General features: G+C 40.8%; 2 protein-coding genes across 5 annotated transcripts in view; one reads left to right on the forward strand and one right to left on the reverse strand.

The window, feature by feature from the left end:
• The window catches only part of MCC (MCC regulator of Wnt signaling pathway), a 377,449-nt gene extending 366,518 nt beyond the window's left edge, over positions 1–10,931 (forward strand). For both annotated transcript variants that reach the window (XM_074995215.1, XM_074995216.1), the window contains 2 exons: positions 4,364–4,486; positions 6,785–10,931. In XM_074995215.1, coding sequence (XP_074851316.1) covers positions 4,364–4,486; positions 6,785–6,965 — 304 coding nt within the window. In that variant the 3' untranslated portion in view covers positions 6,966–10,931. The remainder of the gene's footprint in view (positions 1–4,363; positions 4,487–6,784) is intronic.
• The window catches only part of DCP2 (decapping mRNA 2), a 39,237-nt gene continuing 14,841 nt past the window's right edge, over positions 555–24,950 (reverse strand). Inside the window, exons 8-12 of one of the 3 annotated variants that reach the window (XM_074995218.1) lie at positions 24,754–24,886; positions 23,989–24,090; positions 21,976–22,027; positions 20,674–20,742; positions 555–1,117 (exon numbers count right to left, since the gene is read on the reverse strand). In XM_074995218.1, coding sequence (XP_074851319.1) covers positions 1,038–1,117; positions 20,674–20,742; positions 21,976–22,027; positions 23,989–24,090; positions 24,754–24,886 — 436 coding nt within the window. In that variant the 3' untranslated portion in view covers positions 555–1,037. Of the gene's footprint in view, positions 1,118–17,471; positions 20,743–21,975; positions 22,028–23,988; positions 24,091–24,753; positions 24,887–24,950 lie in introns of those variants that run through there. The other 2 variants (XM_074995217.1, XM_074995219.1) reach the window with 2 other exon arrangements.

Genomic DNA, 24,950 nt, shown 5'->3' on the forward strand with positions numbered 1-24,950 from the left:
AACACTTAGCTGTAGGCGTTCTGCTAATCAGGGGGCGGCATTTGAATCTCTCCTGAGACGCTGCACAAGCACACAGGTTACAAGGAACAATTCTGGGACTCTAGAGAGAGGCTATTTTTGATAACTTTCAGTGATTATGTATCAAAGGAATTCAGTTTAAAATTTAAAAATATGCTAACAGTGAGCCGAGCAACTCCCATCCCAGCCCACAAAGTTAATCTGGGTACTTCTCTTCTGGCACATCTGTTCCAGCCATACCAGTTCCATTGGACAAATCATGCCTTCAATAACACCTGTTTTAGTGAACTTTATATTCCAACTAATCACCTGTGCAGCCTTCACAGAGTGAAATTCTGCTATAAATGACACCTGGGCAACCCCCAGAGCACTCAGTAGGTTTGTACAGGTGTTTCTGACTAACTTGGTAAATGAAATTTAATATACAATTTTGTCTACAATGGACAAGATGAACTAGAATCCAGCAACAGGAGGAAACAGTGTAAATTACTCAATATACACAAGGAGTAGATCTGTTGAGTAAAGTGGTATTTTATAGTAACGTTCAGAAAACTGTACGTGGAGGTTCGAATTCAAGCTTTTCTGTATTATAGAGCTGTGCCAAAGAAACTGAGAAAGTGTCTTTGCCATTGTGGAAAGTTGCATGTACGTTTGGTACGGTGGCATTTACTATTCCAGTTAAAGGCACCTGTATCTTTTGTACAAAGGGGTAAAAGCACACAGAGTATGAATTTGTCTGTATGCTTCCAAAGTACGCAACAGATGGAGTACTTTCTTGAGCTGACATGGTAAAAAAAATTTCAGGGCCCCTACCAAACAGCCTGGAGAGTTGTCATTGGGCTGTGATTATTCTACATTCAGACAGGTGGCACGAGGGTCAGCGCTGTCTTATTTGCAGCCATAACTTTTGGATTTCCCATATGTCCTTGATGCTTGGAAACTGTGTATCAAGATGATGTTTCTAGCACAAGCAGCAGAGACTTGTAATGAAGTGTGGTTTGTTGATTAAACCCATAACCTTAATTTATTAGAGATGCCATAAATTGGGCACTGTGGATTTCCAGTTCGGGGCCTGGGAACCATGGACCAGTACAGCAGTCTGGAGGAGAAATAAAAGAAGTAGAAGTCAAATAAAACATATGGGTGAACAAAACGTAGTGCCTGAAAGAACTAAGTGAGGTGAAGTTAATGGAATTCACAATGAAGTGCAGGATGTCAGTGCATATGTTGATCAAAATATCATTGGTCAACTTGGGCTGAGAAAAGGATATTTACAGCAAATGAAGATTATTTAGAAGATCACAGGTTAGGAAACAGGCAGCAGGCCCACAATTAAACACACTCATTATGGTGTCTTTCCCAGACATGCCGAACTCTAGCTCTGGGTAGGTTGTCTAATAAGTTTTTGCATTATTTGTGCACTGTATGAATTCAGGCTTCCAACACTGGATCTAGAAATTAAAGACACCCAAAGACTTAGAAGCAGAGATACCTAAATGCAGTCCAAAAGCTGCTTCAATAGCTCTTAATGCGTTATGCTGAAAAATACCTGTACAGCACCTCTAAGTCACTGTAGTGCATAATTGTATAGTCGCACTGGTGGTAGTATATGTTTATTATGCAGACAGAGCTATGTTTAGAAGAAAATTGAGGTTGCAAAGGATCAAAAAGTTAGGAAATGCTAGAACTCTGCCATCTGTAAGTACATGACCACACCGTTTTTTGCTGCTGCTTTCAGTGCACAGAATGAATGTATCGGAGGGGTAGCCGTGTTAGTCTGGATCTGTAATAGCAACAAAGGGTCCTGTGGCACCTTATAGACTAACAGAAACGTTTTGAGCATGAGCTTTCGTGAGCACAGACTCACTTCATCAGATGCTGGTCTTGGAAATCTGCAGGGCCAGGTATAAATAAGCCAGAGCAAGGGTGGGGATAACAAGGTTAGCTCAGTCAGTAAGGGTGAGGCTTACTGCCAGCAGTTGACCTGGAGGTGTGAATACCAAGGGAGGGGAAGCTGCTTCTGTATTTAGCCAACCATTCACAGTCTTTGTTTAAGCCAGAGCTGAGGGCATCGAATTTGCAGAAGAATTGTAGCTCAGAAATTTCTCTTTGGAGTCTGGGCCTGAAATTTCTTTGCTGTAGGATAGCTACTTTTAAGTCTGCTAGCGTGTGGCCTGGGAGATTGAAGTGCTCTCCTACGGGTTTTTGTATATTGCCATTTCTGATATCTGATTTGTGTGCGTTTATTCTTTTACGTAGAGACTGTCCAGTTTGTCCGATGTATATAGCAGAGGGGCATTGCTGGCACATGATGGCATAAATTATAGTGGTAGATGTGCAGCTGAATGAACCCACGATGGTGTGGCTGATCTGGTTAGGTCCTGTAATGATGTTGCTGGTATAGATATGTGGGCAGAGCTGGCAACGAGGTTTGTTGCATGGATGGGTCCCCGAGTTAGAGTGACTGTGGTGCGGTGTGTAGTTGCTGGTTAGGATTTGCTTCAGGTTGTCTGTGGGCAAGGACTGGTCTGCCTCCCAAGGCCTGTGAAAGTGGGGGATCATTGTCCAGGATGGGTTGTAAATCCCTGATGATGCGCTGTAGAGGTTTTAGCTGAGCACTGTAGGTGATGGCTAGTGGTGTTCTGTTGGTTTCTCTCTTGGGCTTGTCCTGTAGTAAGAGGCTTTGTGGCACACGTCTGGCTCTGTTGATCTGTTTTTTCACTTCCTCAGGTGGGTATTGCAGTTTCAAGAATGCTTGGTAGAGATCCTGTAGGTGTTTGCCTCTGTCAGAGGGGTTGGAGCAAATGCGGTTATATCTTAGTGCTTGGCTGTAGACAATGGATCGTGTGGTGTGTCTGGGATGGAAGCTGGAGGCATGAAGGTAGGCGTAGCGGTCAGTGGGTTTACAGTACAGGGTGGTATTGATGTGGCCATCGTGTATTAGCACCGTGGTGTCCAGGAAGTGGATCTCCTGTGTGGACTGTTCCGGGCTGAGGTTGATGTTGGGGTGAAAGTTGTTGAAGTCCTGGTGGAATTCCTCCAGAGTCTCCTTCCTATGGGTCCAGATGATGAAGATGTCATCAATGTAGCATAAGTAGAGATGGGGTGTTAGTGGACGAGAGCTAAGGAAGCGCTGTTCCAGGTCAGCCATGAAAATATTGGCATATTGAGCGGCCATGCAGGTACCCATAGCTGTGCCACTGATTTGAAGGTATATATCGTCGCCAAATCTGAAATAGTTGTGTGTGAGGATAAAGTTACAGAGCTCAGCCATCAGATGTGCTGTAGCATCATCAGGGATACTGTTCCGGACAGCATTTATTCCATCTTTGTGTGGTATGTTGGCATAGAGAGCCTCTACAACCATGGTGGCTAGGATAGTGTTTTCTGGTAGGTCATCAGTGTATTGCAGTTTTCTCAGGAAGTCATTGGTGTCTAGGAGATAGCTGGGAGTGCTGGTGGCATAGGGTCTGAGGAGAGAGTCCACATAACCAGGCAGTCCTTCAGTGAGAGTGCCAATGCCCAAGATGATGGGGCGTCCAGGATTTCCAGGTTTGTGGATCTTGGGTAGTAGGTAGAGTGTCTAATGTAAATCTCCTGTCTTATTTTAGTAAAGTTCAGCGGTGTGGAAGTTTGCGTTGAAGGTTGTTTTTTTATGAAAGACTCCAGATTTGAGAGCTCTTTTTTGATGTTCTCCTGTTTGTTGTACAGGATGCCGATTAGGTGGTTCCTCAGTTTCTTCGAGAGTGTATGGCATAGTCTCTCACTGTAGTCTGTGCAGTATGTAGATTGCAAAGGATTTTTCACCTTTATTCCATTTGGTATGATGTCCATTCGTTTGCATTTGGAGAGAAAGATGATGTCTGTCTGAATGAATGTAACGAGTACCTATTGTCTATCTTGTTTTCTCCCTGTTCACTGTATAGCTTTGAGTCTTATTCACTGCATGCTATTCAAACCCTGCTGTGAAGAGTGAATTGTTAATTTCCTTGTGAGCTTTTCAGCAGCGGTCCTAGATTCTGAGTGTTTCAAAGCCATGATTTTAACTCCCCCGTGTCCTAAATTGGTGGTATCCCCATTTATGTGAGACAGATGTCATGTGGGACACCACCACCACTAGTGACAATCTAATGGTGTCTCTATTTCTTTTCACATTCCTAATATGCGAATTGTTACTTTTCTGCTGTTTTTAAAAAGTCTATTAAACACGTTTAGCCTCCATCAGAAAAATATTTTCCTCCTTGAAATCCAACACAAGAGGAACTTGGTTGATTGCTCGCTATACTCTTTGCAAGACCAAACTGTACAGATAACTGATTTCCTCACCCCTTGTGTCCTGGTGCAGAGAGAAGAAACTGAAAGCAAGAGTGCAAGAGTTAGTGAGTGCCTTGGAGAGACTCACAAAGAGCAGCGAAATCAGACATCAGCAGTCTGCTGAGTTTGTCAATGACCTGAAAAGGGCAAACAGGTAAAGGATCTTCTGGTGAATGGACGCACACGTTGACTTCTGCCACATTCTAGCAGTGCGCTGTGACTCTCTCCTTTCCCTAATAAGCAGTTGCTCCATTCTCCGTTATTTGCCAGTAGAGTCCAGAAGGATGCAAGGTTAGAGTTGGGTGCAGAGGAATCCATGTCACCAAGTGCTCCGTAACCAATCTATGGAGCGTGGGGGTAGATTCTGTTGCAGCATGTGTTGCAAAAATGTATTTTAAAACTGTTCAGTCGTGTTTGTGAATTACTGGTGTTTTCACTCCTCTTCCCTGGCTGAGCGCACATATTTCTTTTTATCCCTTCAAACTGTCTGATTATCAAGTTTCCTTCCACAGTCCCAGGTGGTGCTTTAAAGTGCAGTGCTGAGAGTAATATAGACTGTGCCCCCGTTTCTCAGGTGGTCAGCATCATCGACTGGCTCTGATGGACTGAGGGTTACAATGGTTGGTCCCCTTCCTTCAAGGACTCAGCCATTCACTATGGCTATGTCTAGACCATGGGTGTCCAACCTTTTGGCTTGCCTGGGCCGCATTGAGTGAAGAGGAATTGTCTTGGGCCGCATATAAAATATATAATATAGTTAATGTATATAAATCACATAATAATGTTAAAAGTTTACGATCTTGTGGGGCCGCATTACTAGCTGTCCAGGGCCGCGGGTTGGACACACCTGGTCTAGACTGTAGGCTTCTGCCGACCCAAGTTTTATCAACAGTGTGTGTCCAGACTGCAGATCCCTCAAAAGTGATCTGCCATGTCAGGAGCTTTCTGCCGACATCCCTGTACATCACGTTCCATGAGGCAGAAGGGATGTGTCGATAGAGGGAGTGTTTCTGACATTTGGCCCCATGTGGACAGGCCAAATGTTGGAAAAGCCTCTCCCAACAGAACTGTTGGCAAAAGATACGCAAATTGCAGTGTGCAATTTGTGTGTCTTTTGCCAACAGTTCCCTGAAGTCTAGACACAGCCCAAGTGATTTATCACTCATGAACCTCTTAGAGGAAGTCTTGGGCATTGAAGTGACGGGCAAGACTTGATCTTCTACCAGCATCCATTTGGTGTCTCTCGCCATGAAACGGGAGGCAATAGGTGTCACAGAGAGGGCATTTGCCAGCTAGAATGTGGTATGTCTTTGGACTTCAGAGAGACACTCTCAGGATCTATCTAGGCACTAATATGGCCTCATTGTAATACCTGATCATCTCAGGCTCAACTGTGGCATTCTCACCAGGAAGTACAGTCAACCCTTTGTTTCAGTTGGAGAACTCAAGCACAGAGAGATTGAATGCCTTGCCCAGGTTTTTATGTCGGGTAGGATTTGAGCCCAGGTTTTCCAAGTCCCTGTCTCATACCCTATCTCTCCTCCCTGCTGCACAACTCATCTGCTTTCCTATAAGCAATGCATGCATGCACCACGCCCCAGTTTCATTCTTTTTTGTACTTCTTCATTCACTATGGGAAAAATAGACTCTTCAGTATCAGCTGCTAGTTCTCAAGGCACTGACACACCTTTGCTGATTCTGCGCACTTTTGGGAAAGGCTTGGCAGGGGACAAAAACAGTTTAAAAGAACTCCCTCAAACATTGAACTATTTGTAATTGTTATTTAATTAAAACAAAGTTTTATAAACTTTATTTATGTCTAAATTTTGATCACAAACCACCTGACAGTGTCACCTTACCAAAACACTTTGTGATATGCACCGAAGGACCAATCCTGTGAGATGCTGAGCCGCCTCTACTTATACTCATAATAGGGGGAGGGATGGGATGGCACTCAGCACCTCAAACAGTTGGGTACACAATGCTCATACATCATGATATGGTAACCTGGAACTGCACAGCACTTTGGCACAGCAAGCATATAATAATGCATCGCAATAAAATCAGTTAGACATTTACTTGATTGCTACAAGCACCAAAAAGACTGAGAGCTACTCTGACAAAGATATTTTCATTGACTAATTAGAATCATGTTCTTGCTCATTTGTGATATGGGTCCCTTGGGCTTTCATTTGATAATTGTTTATTTTCTGGGAGGAACATTAGTTCCCCTATGGCTGAGACTTTAAAAACAAGGTCTTGGCTTCCAAGAGATGCATTTGGTAAAGCTCAGGAAAAAAAAATGTTAAACTTTCATAGAGTTACATTTTAGGGGGAGGAATCGTTTTGCCAAATTTTCCAAAGCACCCACTGATTTTTTTTGGATGAGTCAGTTTCTAGGTGCTTAACTTGAGCCAGCTGTGTTGAATAATCTACTGTCTGTTTCTAACAGTAACCTTGTGGCAGCTTATGAAAAAGCAAAGAAGAAGCATCAAAACAAACTGAAGAAACTGGAGTCACAAATGATGGCCATGGTTGAGAGGCATGAGACTCAAGTGAGGATGCTCAAACAAAGAATAGCATTGCTGGAGGAGGAGAACTCAAGGCCTCACACCAATGAAACTTCGCTTTAAAATATTTTAGGTATATATGATAACAATTAGTGCCATTAAAAACCAATTTCTTTTTTTTTTGGACTGATTTTATAGTGTACAATATTGAGGATCTGAAATATGACACAGGCATAGATCAGCCTTGTGGCATTAGCAAATCAAGCCAGGAGGAGTGGGGAGACTATTTTATGCTTATGCAAATGATTGTTTATTGATGACTGGTTGAAATGGACAGTGCCTAAAGGTAAAGTTTCCCTTTACACCAAGGTTAAGTTCCTGATATTTGTAATTATGGATATACACACACGCGAGCGCACGCGCAATATTATCTTCCCTTCTCAAACCCTAATGGGTGGCAGTCCCTCCCTCTTCATGCTTTCATTTTGATCTCAATGCGTTTCCTCACTTTTAATTTACTCCCAAAACAATGCCAAAATAGCCCTCATCAAGAAGTTTGTATATGTTGTTTGGGCACAGACTAAGGCAGTTTGATAGCTATCCCAGCTCCCATGTTCTTTTTTTCCCTGAATCTTGCAGTAAGAACTGCTGTTGCTGTTACAACTATTGTATGTACATATGGGTGGTGGGAGAAGGTGAGCAGGATGACAGCCTGGCTTGTACCTTGCGCCAAATACACTGTTCTCCACACTGTACACAGTGCAATGGATCCAGAGTAACTCCTGCTAACTCAGGCAAGAGTCCTGATCGCAGCATCTAGAAATCTGTTGCTGCAAATCTACAATACTGCTTTAGTTCTTTTGCCCTTACAGCAGGGGTGGGCAAAATACGGCCGGCCAGTGGGCCAGATCCAGCCCATCTAACATTTCTGTGTGGCCTGGGGTTCAGTGTGGCACTCAGGCAGGCTGCTGCCTGCCAGGTTCCCAACACCGCTCCCAGAAGTGGCCGGCTGCTGGGAATGTGTCTGCATGACCTGCTAGTGGGGAGAGGACTCTGTGTGCTGCCTCTGCCCTCTCAGCACCATCCTCACAGCTCCCATTGGCTGGACACTGGCCAGTTGGAGCTGCAGGAGTTGTGCTTGTGGGCACAGGCAGCACACCCCCCCCACTGCCTCCTTCCTCCCCGGGGCACACAGAGACACACATCTGGGCATGGTGACCGTTGCCGGGGACAGCATGCCTGAGCACCTTACTGAGCTGCAAGCGGAGAACCCTCTGTGGTAAGCACTTCCTGGCCAGAGCTTAAACCTCACAACCTTATCGTATGTCAGTCTACCTCCCAGACCCCGTCTGTTAATACGGTGGAAACATGCAGCTCATGACGACTTGGCAAACTTCATGGAGTGCCCCCCCCACAAAAAGTACTGCCCACCCCGCCTTATAAGCTGTATGTGGCCACATGCTTTCTATTAATAGTGCAAGTGGTGTGGGCCGAGATGCGTACAAGCTTTATTATCCGGCATCCCTGGGAAACCAGGGTTGCCAGATAATAAAATGTGCTGGATATTCAAGCTGGGGCAGCTGGCTCCAGCTGGGTGTGCCAGTTAACCAAATGTGCCAGTTCTCCGAATGCTGGATAACACAGCTTTCACTGTGTAACGAAGTTTTGGTTCTTTATGTTAGTGTCAGTCAGTTTAGAAAAGGTTGGATGTACTTTTCCAAAATACATTCCAGACAAGATTTTCTTCAAAAGCTGTGGCAAGCCTCTACAAGGTGCAGCGTAGTAATAGTAGACCTGCATAATGTTCCATTACTCTCACGTGTAAGCAAGAGGTAGAAACCCTCTCTGTTTTGACCGAAACGGTACTTATTTATAAGGCATGTACCTATTCAGTATTGAAACATGTATGGCTTGGGTGCATATGTGGGAACACAAAATGAACAAGTACAGGGCTGGCTTAGTACAATGTGAGGAAAGAGTCTATAAATATAGCCTTCTGCTGGTTGTTGTAAAACTACAGTTATAGGCTAGTTTTAATAAATTGCTGTTTATAAAGAGTAGACTTCTCTGTTCTGGCCCGTCCTTTTCTCATGACATGCTAGCTAGCATGCAGTAAGCTTGAACTCACAGTCTGGTGTTTTTAGTAGAGGCTGAATGAAGCACAGAAATCAGCTTGCCACTTCCAGGAAGCAGAAGGGGTAGGCTCAGACATGGCACACATCCCAGCTCCTTGGTTCACTGACCCTCCTTTCCCTCCCCCCTGCCCATCATGGAGAATGTCTGAGCATTAAACTAAACAACCCACTCATTTGTATCAGTCTGGAGTCAAGTAACCTTGATGTTAATTATTACTACACCAGTGCTGGAGGTTTTTTGTTTGTTTTTTTTTTAGTATTGGTCAAGCGTTAAGTGCTTTCCTGGGCAAACTGATTTTCAAAAGTCTTCTGTCATTCCCACCTGTCTCACAGCAGTGTCTTGAGACGAGTCCCAAAAGAGACAACACGTTTCCTGGGTATATTTAACGTGATGTGAATCTCTCTTTGAAGATGACTTTAGTTTTTAAAGTATTTACAAAGGGCTGTGGCTATGGTTCTCAGTGCCTAGTAACCATTGCCTAAACTAAGCCTTTGGCCTTCCTAGGCTGGTATCACACTTTGCTGCTTCTAGCTGTCAGTCAGGGGCAATGGGGGCATTTGCTTTCAGGTTTTGCATGCAGGTTAAAAATAGCCATAGCTAGGATTTAAATTTCAGTGGTTATAAATGTTGGCTTCTAACTCGCTCCTTTTCTTTAGCAACTGCTGTTCCCTTTCCTTGAAAACAGTGAAAGTTGAGTTGCAAGACTGAGGCAACATAAGTTTCAAACATGCCAAACCCAGCCTCCTGACTGAATGTGCTAGCATAAATGAAAAAGATATCACTACTTACAAAGGAAGGGCCCCCTTGTAAAGCCTTTTTCTGATTTGAAACTACAGGGACCAAACTCTGTGTTGGGTCTGTCTCCTTACCAATCCGCCATGCTGTACTGCCTGTGTTTATCTCCCTCCCCAGCAAACACAATACAGCAAGGAGGAGCGATGGTACGATGGGGGCCTGAGTGAACCCCAGCACAGGAGGAGAGCTGGCTTGATGGGCTAGATGACTCACTCAGCAGCTGAAGGTCAGGTCAGAAAACAACTAGATCTTCTCAGGGTTGGCTGTTTGTCAGACTTAAATATTAGTCCCAAGCCAACTTGTACCCCATTTTAATTCAGGTGGTCCCAATCCTCTTTAGCTAAAAGATTATATACTCTCTCACTGTGGGCTGCAAATGCAGATTTTTGCAAACCCCATCATCCAAACAGTAGTCACATTGATGGCTCAGCATATGAGTACAGCTTTGGCCGTAGAATAGTTTTGTTAAGTGAAAAGCTAATGGAAGTCTGAAGATCTGTTCCCCCCATGTTGAAAATTATTCTTTTTGCCCACATGTACAATGGCGGAAATTTTTTGTGTTTTCTGTTTCCCAAGAATGATACCCTCTCAAACAAGCTTTTTCATTTTAAAGTAGGTTCTATATTTTGTATCCAGAACCACACTAAAATGAGTGAGGCATGTTGTGGGACTTCAGTGGATTAGACCATGTGCTGCTGTATGATAGCCTAGGGAAATCTTGCCTGGTGCTGAGAGACTGTGTGCGCATCCCTGCTTAGTGCATCCCTCATTTCTGAGCCAGAGCCCCCAGGTTCAAGGACTCTCCAAAGTCATCAACCTTGTTCCCCGTGAGATCAGTCTCAATTAAGCAGAAGTGTTCCACTCCTTAATGCTGGTAGTGAGGTTTGTCTGTGAGGGGCTAGATAACTGGGCCAAAGGTGTAATACCCTTACACAAGCAAAGCTCGTTAGTTCTCTCCAGTGTTTTGAATAAGTAAAGGTTGCAGCCACTTGCTTGTACTGAAAGGACCCAGTTATTTGATTAACCTAGTTTAATATGCCCCAGACAAAAGCTTAGCTAGACAAGCAGTTAACCTCCTTGCCAAACCTGCTTTTTTTTCATGGTTCTCTAACAAAATTCTGTGTAAACTAAAGCACCCTACTAGGAAAAAGGTAGTTGGGCGGGGGGGGGGGGGGTCCGCACAGTGTAAGTGCTACACATCTCCATGTTTAACCAACGTACGCATTTTACAACATTAAAAACAAGAAAGTCTGCTTCTGGAGCTACAGGAGGACAGGCCTGGTTCACAGTTGCTTTGTAACTGGTGTGAGGGAAGCAAGTACATGGCCTTGTACTGACCGCATCGCTATGGTGTGAGTGCCTCTCATTAAGCAAAGTTACTAAGCTGTGGCAGTGGTGGTTAGTTCTTTCCCAAAGGAGACCAGTGAGCAATGTGCAGGGTTTTGTGTTCGTTACATTAAAGTGTTGCCTGTTAATCGGTTCGAAAAGGCAAGGGTGAGGTGTGCTTTGTTTTTGTAAGTCAAAGTAGTGAGATTTGAGATGTAAGAGTTGGACAGGTTCCCAGGAAATCAGAGCTGTGGCTTCAGCTTTAACATAGCCCTTCCTCTCCTGAAGTTGTTGACTACACTCTTTAGGGTGCTCAAGGGCTAGGGTGACAAGGACAAAAGTCTGTGGGAAGCTTGTGTGGAAACTTAGCTGTAGTTCTTCTACATGAAACTTAGCAATAATGAATCTAGAATAAGCATGCAAGACACCTAAGTTTGACTTATCCTAGCATAAGTGTGAAGGGGTCTGTTCACACCTTGAACTATCAACGCATAAGATGTTCTCAGCCATTATTATAACTGAAGTGCAAAAGTTTTAGGGTTTTTTTCCTTCTTCCTTCTCCCAGAAGAAAATGAAAGGGGTTTATGATTAATAGAGTCTGTTTTTAATGAGGCAAAGTTAGTGTGATTTCAAAGTCTAGACTTGTTTTCCCACTCTCCACAACAGTGCTGAACGAAGTAGAACCCATCCTGTGTTAGGAATATTTTGATCAAGCAACCCCTTACCCAGCTAGCAGATGGAAAATTTATACATAACTCATCTAACATTTAAATCAAGGATTACATTTTATTTTGTGAGCATCAATAGTAGCCAGACTGCCGCATTTGTTTTTAGTACATTTATTTTGGATAAAAGACGTAAATTTATAGTAAATCATATCAAGGTGATTATGGAAGAAGTGTTGGGTAGGTCACCTTGAATGCTGATGTAGATGAGCAGCCTCTGTAAGTACTCAGCTCTCCCGTGAACCACTAAGTACTGCTTCGTTTGTTAGTATATTAGGAAAAAGGAGGCAGGATGGAACCAGTAGGAAATAGTGGTGAAATAGCTTACCAACAATCAAAAGTTTTTGTATTAAAATGTTCTAGTGCTTCTTGTTAACAGTAGCCGTATGCCTAGTGCATCAGTTATGAAAACAGGCGGTGACCACCTTCAAACAATTCCAAAAAGAAATATTATGCAAGTTTGATACACCAGCTCAAAGTATGCATAATCTTCATATAAAACTGACATGTGCATTCTAACTTTTCAGAAGTAACTTACATCAACTGTAGGTACCGCGACCCAACTCCCACAATATTAAAACAACCAAAAAAAGCCCAGCATTCAATAGCAGAGTGGAAAATTAGGTTCTATTTATACGAGCCTAGTCGTCTCATTCAGTCTAATAGACCAGTGTGTTAATTTGTATCTTGTTCTAATGACTTTTTTTAAAATTGTCCAAGTCTGTCATATAATGCATGAAATTTTATATTTCATATTGTTCTGAAAAAGTACTTTTCTAATTAAAAAAGGGTATAAAACCTTTTACACCAGCTTGAATGTATTGTTAGTTATTACAAAGCACATGTGACTGTTTGCATTTGTCAGTATTCCACTGTTTTTATAATGAAAGTTTCATTTAAAATGTCACTTAACATTGTACTATATATGTTGTAATTCCACACTTCACCTAATTGATTTACACTGTGTTCCACTTTTTAGTTTTAGCTGCTGTAAAATAGCTATTTTGTGTTTATTTGATATAGAATTGTAAAAACTGCATTTATTTATACAGAGACATTTATAATACTTTTTATTTTACAAATGTTCTTATATTCTGAATAAATATTTCTAATGCTAACCTGAATGTTTTACTTTTTAGCTTCTGCCCTTTAACTAGTTACATACACTGAAATTAATACTTCTCAGGATGATAAGTGGTACAAACTAAATGAAACTCTTTTGAAAATGTGGAAAAAAGTTGAACTCCACTTAATGCCCATGTCTTCTACTAGAAAAAGAGAAGGCTTCACATCTTAGCATTCCCCCAGACTTTGAAATTTTAAAAAAAAATAACTTGGAAGGCTACCCAGGACAAAGCCTGAAGGTCTCAGTATTCCTTGTACAGGCTGAACCTCTCATATAGCCAGCACTGATCAGGTTCCAAGGGTGCTGGCCAACAGAGGGTCAATATTTTCTAGCACATTACCAACACTGCTTACTGGGCCCTTAGAAGACATTTAGGAGTAAATTAGAGCTAAATTACACCACAGAACACTTGAGAGCCAGGACTGATGTCAGTAAACAAACTTTTTGGGACCATGGGAAACACAGCCACACATTAGGGTCATCCAACTCACTAAAATCATGCTAGATCAGAGTTTGCCGTATGAGTGTTCCGGATTAGAGGTTCAACATGTAGAACTCCTCATATGAATTAGGTCCTCTCCTTACATATTAAAAGGAAGGGCACAGACAGTTGTGCACGTTCAATTCTTTTAATGACATATCACTTCATTTTACAAATACTTTAAAAGCACTGATCAGGGTTTGACAACAAATCCTTTCATTCAACATACCAAAAGTATCCCCATACATCCTGCATGTGCTGTCTTTCAATGGGTCAGAATCCAACCCATTTTTTATTTTTAAACCAGTGCTTGCTAAAAACTAATGCTCCTGTATCTGGCACATGTGGAGTCAGTGCTATTAACAGACTTTTAAGGCAATATAAGTCAAAACACTCTACTGTATAAGACCCTAAGAAGCCCCAGGCAACACAGGTAGGGAATTTCAAACCAGCAGCAGTCATGTTCACATTCTATTACAGTGACAGTTTTATCCAGAAAGTCAAATACGTAAAGCATTTTCTACTGTTTTTAAAACAGCCCATGACTAAATGGTCTACAATATGCTTCAGTTCCTGGATCAGTGAAAACTCACAAAAAATGCTTCAAAAATAAATAATCTATTTGTTAGTGTAGTTGCAGATCTTACCTAAATTTGAAGAGTTGAACGGTGCTCCTCAAGACATGGTAACTGAATAAAACCAGTAACTTTGCATAATATTACAAATATATTTCATTTAAGCCAGCATGAGCATTTAATACCTACCACCAGTGAAGATGGACCATGTGATTAAAGTACCACTCATGCCTACACAACAGAATACTTCCCCAGCCCAAAACAAATTCTTGTCTTGCAGAAACAAATAATGACAGAGGACTGTAGGCATTTTTTTGTACAGCATAGAATAATTTCTCTGTGGATATTGTATGTGGTTGTCTGTTACAAGACTCATACATATTGGCTCTAGAAACCAAGATGGCCTTAGAATTTATTAGCATACAATTTCACTTCAGAAAACTACTTTCTGTAACAGCTATGTTCCCAACTGGTGAGCCTAAAAGGTAAGTCCCCTCTACTGTAATAATTTTAACCAAATATTCTCAATCTGACCAGATTCAAATCATATTCTTTTCACATTCGGCAAAGCAAATAAAAGTTTTAGTGACAGAATTTTATATCTCGGTCTCATTTGAAAAAAACTGGCTTATTTCTCGTGGCACTTCCACCATTTAGAATGTAATTTCTAGATCTATTTAAAAAGGTACATAATCCAAGCTTCATAATAGCTTTAGAAACCAGCATGTTTGTTTAAACACAGGTGAAAATTTTCAACCTGTGTGACTGATGTGATCAAAAATAAATTGTACGATTTCCTGGTTTGGTTTTTTTTTTTGGGGGTGGGGGTGGGGTGGGGGGGGGGAATTGTAGTTTTTCTTCCTATTTACTCAAATCACTTGAACAGATACTTTCACAAGTAATTAATTGAGTAAAAAAACTCTTTAAATGCCATTCTACTCCTTCCCCAAATATTCTGCACGTTAGCTGGCAAGGAGCATAGGCCTCTGTGATACAGCGCATACTGCCATTTTGGTTCACATTGTTCTAAAACTGGTGTAATCGAGACCATGAAAAAGCCATGTTTCTGTTTTTAGCTTATCAAGAAGTACATTTAAAATGAAGACATTTGTTCTTGCATGATCATGAATATGACCATGAAGTAGGAATTGCTACAGCTGCAGTTTCACACCATCAGTAAGGCTGATAACCTACTTGGAATAGTAGCCAAATGCACACTCAGGAAAGAACACACTGCATTTCCTAGCAATGCTTCTGTACTGTATAAAAAAAAAGTGCAAATACTAGCTTTTAGACAAATGTTCTTAACTTTCCATTCTTGAATAAGAACATTGCTACAAATGTTAAAGCATGACCAGAGCTTACTGCTGTACAGCTGTAGTTAGCTGTCCAAGACTGGAAGAAAGCCTTTACAGTCCCGTATTCTAGGTGAATTATTTTCACAAATAAACTTCATATCTTAAATATTTTGATTGCTTTCTTGGGGGTCCACAGACTAGGTCTAAAATTTCTAAAAGGATTTGCATCTCCATTCTAAATGTTTTAGGGTCCATAAATTTAAAGAAAAAAAAAAAGATGATTGGTCTAGGGTAATTCCAAAAGCAGTTTGTTTTAGCTTTATTGGGATAGGTTTCAAAGTATTGTACCTATGTTTAAACTACAAACTACTTAAGTCTATGATGACTTGCGCTATTCCACAAGCTCACTTTTCCAAAATTTTTGGCTTCCCAACATATATGATTAAAATAAAAGTCAAAGTAAATTTTGTTTTTACAAAATTAGTATACCTTGTAGTTAGCCCATTGAAAAGACACTGGAATACTCAAGACATATTAGCTTCTAAACTGATGTAATTAATATTATTAAGTGAAGAACAAGGTATCAGAAAATGAAAAGCGCACACAGAAAAGCACTGTAAAATTGGACATACGGCCCAACAGTAACATCTCATGTCCCAGAGGTATCAGATCTTGAATCTGACTAGCCACAGATGAAGGCAGTAGGAGATGGGGCAAAACGAACCGGAAGAAAAGCATTTCAAATCTGATCACAGAAGAAAATGCACTTTTCATAATCAATCTAATTCAAAACACATTAGGAATAGCCAGACTGCAAGATACACGTTAATGCTAAAATGCAATTGTAGTATATACACATATGGAATATTTTAAATTGGTCACAGCAAACTATCATCAGACCTAGTATGTCTGGCTGTAGTTTTGTCACAGAAATTATTCTGAAATGTACAGAAAGATGTTTTCAATTGTGAAACAGAAGTGTATTTTTTTCACTCCATATCTGTCCTCCAGAGCTCAAACTCTATGTAGGATTCAACAGTACTTCTGTTAAAAGAGTGACAGCATGTTTTGTGAGTTAGTCTGTAATCACAAAAAAGCCTCCAAAATTAAAAACCAAAAGCCTGCACAATGCATAGAAAGAAAGGAAAGTAGGGAGCAGTAATGCATACAACTGCACTAAAAAAAACTAGGCCTGTCAAACAATTAAAATTAATTGCTAGATTAATCAGGCTGTTATACAATAAGACAATACTGTTTAAATATTTTTGGCTGGTTTCTACATCTGGCATATAAATGTCATGTGATGTCAGCTTTAACAGTGCCAGGTAAATGCCTGTTCTCACTTTGAGATGACATTGTTAACAAGAAGCAGGCAGCATTATTGTGAGTTCAGTCCTTGAGGGGGGCCTTTCAAGGGTCTGAGGCAGGTTAGATTTAAAAAAAAAAAAAAATCAGGGATGGCAATAGGTCCTGCTCTGAGGGAAGGGGACTGAACTCGATGACCTCTTGAGGTCCCTTCCAGGTCTATGAGATATGATCTCCTGCAAATGTCAACAAACTTTACTCTGAGCAGCTGGTTGAACAAGAAGTAGGACAGAGTAGCCCAATGGTTCCCAACCTTTTCAGCAACATGGCACATTTCAATGAGAGAAACAATGCCAAGGCACGCCCGTATTCTTCAGGTGCCTCAACTGCTCATAAACATCACAGCTGCAGCCATCCTACTAGAGAGGTTTGCAACATAGTAGTGCATACAACAGGATAAACAAGGATCAAACAGGATGTTAAGTAACCACTGAAAATATCAGTGTTGCGTGATTACTAGCGATAGGTGGGGAAAGGCCAACCTGTTGGAGCTGGGACACAACATTTAAATCGTGTCCCAGCTCTAACAGGCTCCAGCCCTCCCACCCACCCCCTTGCCACAGGAGGGAGGGGACATGGGCTCCCCACCAGCCTGTTCAGTCTGGGAATCAGCATATCAGCTGCCTCTCAGTATGAAAGGGCTCTTGTGGGGTCAGCGTTCTCCCTCACAATGGCTCTGCAGAGAACCACACCAAGGAGAAACTGACAAACCCCGCACAAGCTGGGACTCAGGCAGCCTTGTTGCTCAAGCCCCAGATGCCACAGGCATTGTCAGTTCTTCCCCCTCCCCCCCCACCCCAGCAGCTCTTTACAGAGCTGCAGTAAGCGGAAATTGACAATTTCACAGCATAGTTGGACAGTTCTCATGGCACACCAGTTGAAAACCACTGCAATAGACTTGCAGACTCTGCAGTTTTACATAGTTTTATTTTTTGAATGAGTAATGTAACAAACAAAAAAAAAAAAAAAAATCTACATTCGTAAGTTATACTTCCATGATGGAGACTGCACTACCATATCTGTATGAGGTGAATTTTAAAATAATCATTTTACAGTGAAAAACACTTCTAATATAAAATAAGCACTGTAAAATTTGTATTCTGTATTGTAACTGTAAAACAGCATCCACAAATATATAATAAATTTCACTTGGTACTCTATTGTTTAACAGTGCAATTAAAACTGATTAATTTTCTTAATCACGATTAAGTTAATCATGTGAGTTAACTGCACTTGACAATAAGTTACTGTTTATCTGGTATTTGAGACTGCTATGTGAACTAATTCCAGATTTTTCACTACCTACATTCAAACTTATGGTCTCAAACCCTGTTCCCATCATTTCATGGGACGTAACTTCAAGGATACAAGTGAGAGTAATAATTTCATTAGTCACTGCAGGAGAGCCCTACAACTTATTTTATTCTAAGCATAAAAGGCTAACATGCTCATTTTTCAAGCATCTTCACACTAAAACTCTCAGATCTCTGAAGTTCATTCAAAACTAAATTTGACTAGATAATCTTGCCTCTCCAAAAAAACAGAAAAAATCCACTGAATGAAACTCAATAATTATTTGCTATTTCTTCATACTTCAGACATTTCTGTAACGTATATTCTACACTTTGGAATACAAGTATAAAATCATTCATTCAACATTTTGACCATGAAACATATAAAAAGGACATAAAAAACCTAGTAAGCTTAAACAATCGAAAATGTTCACAGTGTAAGGCTCCCCGAAACCCAAAGATAGGTCATTTCCCCACACATTTAATAAGCTCGGAGACCTAGAGAAAGAAGGAAACTGACAAAGGATTTTGAATACATATTTCTGAAACAGTACCCTTCTAGACAAAGAAATAGAAATTATTGCATATTTATCATCACATTTATTTTCAATTCACTTTAAACAATAGATTTCAGTAAATCAGGCCCATTTTCTGCAGGCTGTGTTGGGATTCCTCAGTGAGGAAGTCAGGTATTTTTGTATTGAATGAAGACTTTCATTTAAAAAAAAAATTAAAATAAAAAAATTGATCTATGCTTTGCAATCCCAATAAGTACAACGCCTTCATAACCTATTTATGCACATTCTGCTGTTACTTCACTTTAGCGGTTCTTCTCATTTTTTTTAAGAGTAATTTCACATCTCAAAATTGTCATCAAGCAGCAGTTTAAAATTCACACACAGTCCTATCAAATCTCCCTTTATTTAGTCCAAGATGCATTAAGTAAAAAGGCATAAAAGGAACATATCTGAAAAGTCAACCTACCTATTAGAAACAAAGGTTTGCAAAGCTTGATTTTTAATCATGTGTTAAAAGAGTCTCATTGACCCCACTGGCATTAGCCACCTGAAAGTCTGAATGCTGACTTGCGATTCCTTATGAGCCAGACACAGGCCAAGTCTACACTACCCCTCCCTTTCAGAAGGGGCACCTAAATGCAGCAGATTGAAAATGCTAATGAAGTGCTGATCTGAATACTCAGCACCTCATGTGCATAACAGCCATTCGCTGCATCAAAAGTGCTGCTTTTGAAATGCAAAATAACCGTGTGGGCGGGGTTTCCTTCAAAAGCAAGCCCCACATTCAAAAGCACCTTTCTTCCTGATTATACAGTTCCAGTCTGAGACAAGTGGATTCATTTGCCCTCAATCCCCAATCAAATGTTTTTAAAATGTATGTGTTCAAAACTCTCTCAAGTGAATCATGATGCAAGGATGTACAACTAATATATTTTTTTCTACTTGAAATCATTTGCATTCCTACAGCTAATTTTTTTCTGATCTTTGATATACTTAATAATAAAAGCTGTAGCCTCACTAGTTTTTAGTTAGGGTTTTCAAATACTGAGATGCAAGTGCAATATCAAATTCAATAGGATTGGACAGATATACAGAACACCTTACCCTAGACACCTCCAAAGACGACAGAACGGTACACTATAATGGACACTTAGAATAATTATTGCAGACTTGGTTAAGCCATTAAGTGGCACATGACATTCTCTATTCATCTGTGCATCTGTCTCAGTCATCCCCTTCCTTTAACAGGACCTGCAGAAGCTTATTTATATTCAGCACAAAACAAATATTTAGTATATGTAAAAATCTCCTGGCCCATAAAATTTAGCTTTTCTTTTCTATCTTAAAAGTAGCTGCAAGTGAAAGAAGGTTTGCCTCCTATATGCTCTTCATGGAGAACAGTTCTAAAGGACACAGAGGAAAGAACAAGTTAGTGGGAAGAGCCCAGTTCTGTCCAGTAAGCATATCCCCACAGAAGAAGAAAGATGCAAGTCAGGGCAAAATGGGACTCTGAGGATTTAGTTTTGAGTTCTACTGCCTGCAAGTCATTCTGAAATGAGTTCAAGCATGATGGAGAAGCAAGAACATACACTGCAACTGGAGAGGAGAACTGCAAGATGGGAGTCAAACTAAGACTTGAAACATGTAGCACTTTTTAAGATAGAAGCTCCAAGATTTCAACATTGCTAGGCTAGAGAAGGTGGGTGTCCTCTGAGAATTACTTTAATTGCCATATTACAGGAAAGTATTAGAAGATAAACAACTTGACAGACAGGCTCTAAGTTGTGCGTGTTAGTACACAGCCAAAACTAACTATTTGAGCTGAAAGGAAAAAATGCCCTCTACTGCAACCGCAAGAACTAGTGAACTGAACACTGGAAAGGTACTTTTGTGGATAAGGGCAGAACTCCTTTTAAAGTGCGACACTTCACTATGCCTCTTCCATACTGTGAAGAAAACGAACCCTTCTAAACCATCACTCGGTCCCTGCATTGCTTTAAAAACAAACAAAAACACCTGAGAAAGAGTAAGGCTGGATTAAAAACCCACTCAACTGCAACAGGTAAGTCTTTGATTTTTGTTCATCCTTAACAGGTTTGCTATCAGAGATCGAAACTTTTCATTATGGCATCCTGATCAAATTTGAAGTTCAAGAAAGCTCTTGATGAGAAAGTGAATTTGTAATGACCATTACATGCCACAGATGGTCCTTCTGTATGTTCCAGCAGGTCTTCAAAGGAGAAGCACACATCATATGCTGCATCTGCGTTTAAAAAAAAAAAAAGTTTACCAATAAAACATTTTAACTGGTGCAGCTCAATGAAGAGGTCATTAAAACCATGCTAAAGGTTGTACACCTCCCTCATCCGGCACCCTCAGGACCTGAGTGATCCCAAACAAGGGGATTTGCCAGATGAGGGCAGGACAAGTCCCCAGGCTGCCTGGAGGGGGGCAGGGGCATGCACTCCTGTCAGGTTCCCAGACACTATGGAGCTACCAGTGGGGCTCCCTGTCATCAGCAGAGCTCCACTGCACCCCACACAGTGGGAACTCACTGGTCCAGGTGTTCTCTGATCCAGCAACATTTACTGTCCTGCCGGACAAGGGATATTGCCAAATGAGAGAGTTTCAACTTGTACTACTTATGTTTTAAAAAGCTGTACATTAAACTGGAGTTCAATTAGCATTTACTCACACTGGCAATTTTATCAGTTTCATCACCATTTCAAAAAGCATAGCAAGAAATTCTTGTCTTTATTGGCCACCTAGTGGCCAAAACAATTTTTGTAGGAGCTACATTAACAGCTGCAGAAATGTAGCACTTTAAAGACTAACAAACTGATTTATTCAGTGATGAGCTTTCCTGGGACAGACCCCCGGTCCCACAAAAGCTCATCACCAAATAAATCATTTTGTTAGTCTTTAAAGTGCTACATTTCTGCTGCTTTGTTTTGTTGGAGTACAGACTAACAGGGCGACACCTCTGTTACTATTGACAGCTGTATTTACCCAAATAGTGAACTGTGTTCTGCAAACCTCAGGTTAGGGCAATAATTTTTTACCCTGGTCCAAATTTTTTGGTCAATATTTAATCAAGATCCAGAGAAAACTCCATAACAACAATAGAAAGATTTCACAGTTCATTCCAAAGAATCTGGTGGTCTGGATTCAACCCACAGTCTGTCTATTAACTGAGTTAAAATAACAAACTGCTTTCAGACACCCTCCCATTTCAACATGGAGCTGAAGACGAGCAAGAGAGCCGTTTGGGGCCTAAGTCAGGTGGTAGCAATTTCAGATCATCAACCTCAGATGCTCCAGCCCTTTACCACCATGCTCTACCATTCTACAGATTTCATGGTAAGGATCTTAAATCTTCATTTAATAAAAGGTTTCCATTTTCAGCATGCACTGTAATAAGTTGATGCACTTTCAAAAAATTATTTCAAGTGAAAAGTGTATGTGTTCATGTACAAATGAAAATTAATACACTTGCCTGTTTCAAAGTTATCCTGAAGTCTTCTGGGATTAAGTTTTTTTTCACATTTCTGAACAAGAAATGGAACATACATTATATTCTTTGTAATACAAGCCTTACATTTATTTTCTTGTGAGTACTGTTAAAAGTAACTGCTAATTAGTACCAGACTGGTAGATTAAGTTCACTCTGCCAGTGACTACTGATCTTTAATTTGGCATTAAATATATTTATTTTAAATCAAAGCAGCTATTTTATTATCAATCCAGCCTTAAAAAGTGAATTCTGTGATATCGTTATAAAGAATCATCTAGCAGGCATACTCCTATTAATCTTATGAAAGCGTGAAACAGAGCAGTTTATACAGACCAACTGTCTCCACTTTAAAAAGTCTAAAAAAATCTAAAAGCCTTCTTTGCCTGTAAGTATCAGCTATTGCAGGCTGCTGACAGCTGAATACAAACCATTTACTTAATGTTAAGATTGCAGATATCGCGCTAATATTTGAGATGTGGAACTTTTATTCGCAGAAATTCTTACTCTGTAAAGAAAATGGGGCCGACTGAGGTGTATGAAAGCACGTACTGTGAGAAGTTCGCACGTCAAGAATTTACGAGCTAACCACAATCAGATCTGCATTACACCCCTATCACGAACTAAGTATAGCCCATATATTCCATGGGGACTGATGCCGAAAAAAAAAAACAAAAACGAACACGCTTAACTCACAACTTTTTCAGAATCGTAGTTTTCATTTTCTAAAAACATGTTCTAGCCTAATAGCCATGAAAGCAACTTTTAAAACCCACACCAAGCTTCAACTGACACAATAATACCTGCCCAACTCTTTCCACTTCCTATCAGAATACCTGCAAAGTGTAACCTGCCCCACGCGACAGTCCCATGTACTCTATGCTTCCCAGATTGTAGACTATGTCATTTTCCTAGGATTTGCAAAATCCATATTTCTCCTCCCAGCAGTCCCCTGGCACTCTGTTCTCTCCAGTTGCCTTACCAAGATGCAGCCTGCAGGAGCCTGTTACTCCCTGGTTTTCTCCATAGTGTATGCTCCCTGCACTCTTAAATATAACCAAATAACAGGGAATGGAGAAGTCAGAGTTAAAGTCTAATTTTCAACCAAGAATCAGGGAGAACCAAAAATGTAGCTGACAAGCCTCAGCTGCCTGGAGAACAGAGCAGTAAGTGACATCTAGGAAATCAAGGAGACGAGCCACTGATGCTAGCTACAAATCCCCCCTGCTCCCTGGCACACCAGGAGTGGGCAGATGGTAGAGTTTTCTGAGCCTGGGCAAATAAAAATACTGCAAGAGCCAAGGCAGAGTATGTAAATCTGGGCCACCTGGAGATGACAGCGGGGAGGGGGGATGACACACCCCTCCTCCCCCTCTAAAAAAATACCACTGTCAAAAACAGATTAAATTTGTGTTTACACAAGATTTTCCCTGACCAGTGTGGAGCTCTTTGCGTAATGGTAAGGAGATGGGACTTGACAGTATGTTATGACGACCAAATAAGCTAATGCCATGGGATATGGGGTTTGTTGAGACAGAACTTGATCTCCCTGTGCCACGAACAGAGGTTTGAAGCCTAGACCTCCAACTACAGCCAGGCAGTGAAGAGGGGAGGGTTTGGACATACACTTTACATTTTCAAATTCTGTGGTTTTGCTATACCACAAAAACGAGTATATAAATATTTTACTAAGTAACAGATTTTGACATTTCACCACGGAATGCTGGACCATTCTCTGTCAAACACCTGCAATATTGCAGGAAAGATCTACAGAAGGCTCATTTTGATTAATATGCACCTTAATTCAGTTACAAAATGCCAACTGGAGAAATTATTCAATGCTCTGCAAATGTACACAGGTAAGAAACCAACTTTCTGCACTGCATGCACTATCATTTCAGCCTATTTTTATGAACATGAAATTTAACAATCTATCAACAAAATCTTGGTTACATGTTACCAAAATTTGTTAGTGTAAACTACTGCTATCAACCTTACCAATGTATGGTTCTGTTTCACTGGCTGACTGTGGATCCCATTCATCCTCTTCTTTTGATTAGAAGTATCTTGATATTGCTTTCTACTATTACCCCTCATGTTCTGAGTCAAGCCACACCCAAAAGAGGCAATACAAATAAAGGGTAAGTGTAAGTGGCATAGCCTACTACATTGCGATATTATGTATATAGCTACTCTCATTCAAGATCATCAAATCATTTTAAGGATTAGAAACCGAGGCCGAAGGAAGTTAAAGACACCGTTCAGGGTTACAGGGCAAGCAAGAGGAGGGAACACACACTCTGGCTGCCTCTACACTTACTTGAAAGGTCAACTGCTGCTATGCAATTTTTGGTACGCCACTGGTGTACCAAAAATCAACTTTGCAGCCATCGATTTTCTGGGCCTGCCTCCACGGCAGAAGGTTGATGGGAGCGCTCCCCGCATCAACCTTCTTTAATACCACGCTGCTCAAAAGAAGCTCCAGGGTCGACACTGACTCTGGAACATGCTGCTTTATGCATGCGCAAAACGGCACTCCAGAAGATCAAATGTAAGTGTTCAATTTTCCACAGCGAGTGTAGACTCAGCCTCAGTCTGTTGATACCCTTAGCTCCTTTCCATGACATAATGAAGTCCCAGCACTTAAAGCAATAAACCCAAAAGTCTGTCCCCCTGGAACAACAAATTAAGAGTCTGATCAAATTACTTCCATCAATTTTAAGAGGTACAAACAAATCTAATGGATTGGGAAATGAAACCTACCTTTATTTTTAGGGCATCCAATATCTCAGAATGATTGTTATATGGCTTCTGCTGCTGTGGTTGTCTGTACTTTGCCCACTGGTCTCCTGGAGAGCCATCTGTAAATACCTGCTGGCTATAACGAAGTTTTAATCTGTCCATTTAAAATAAAAAAAAAAAAAGTTATCTGGAACAAAAACTTTACCTCAAGACTATTA

Source organism: Carettochelys insculpta, chromosome 5 (genome assembly GCF_033958435.1).
Source record: "Carettochelys insculpta isolate YL-2023 chromosome 5, ASM3395843v1, whole genome shotgun sequence".
NCBI lineage: Eukaryota > Metazoa > Chordata > Testudines > Carettochelyidae > Carettochelys > Carettochelys insculpta.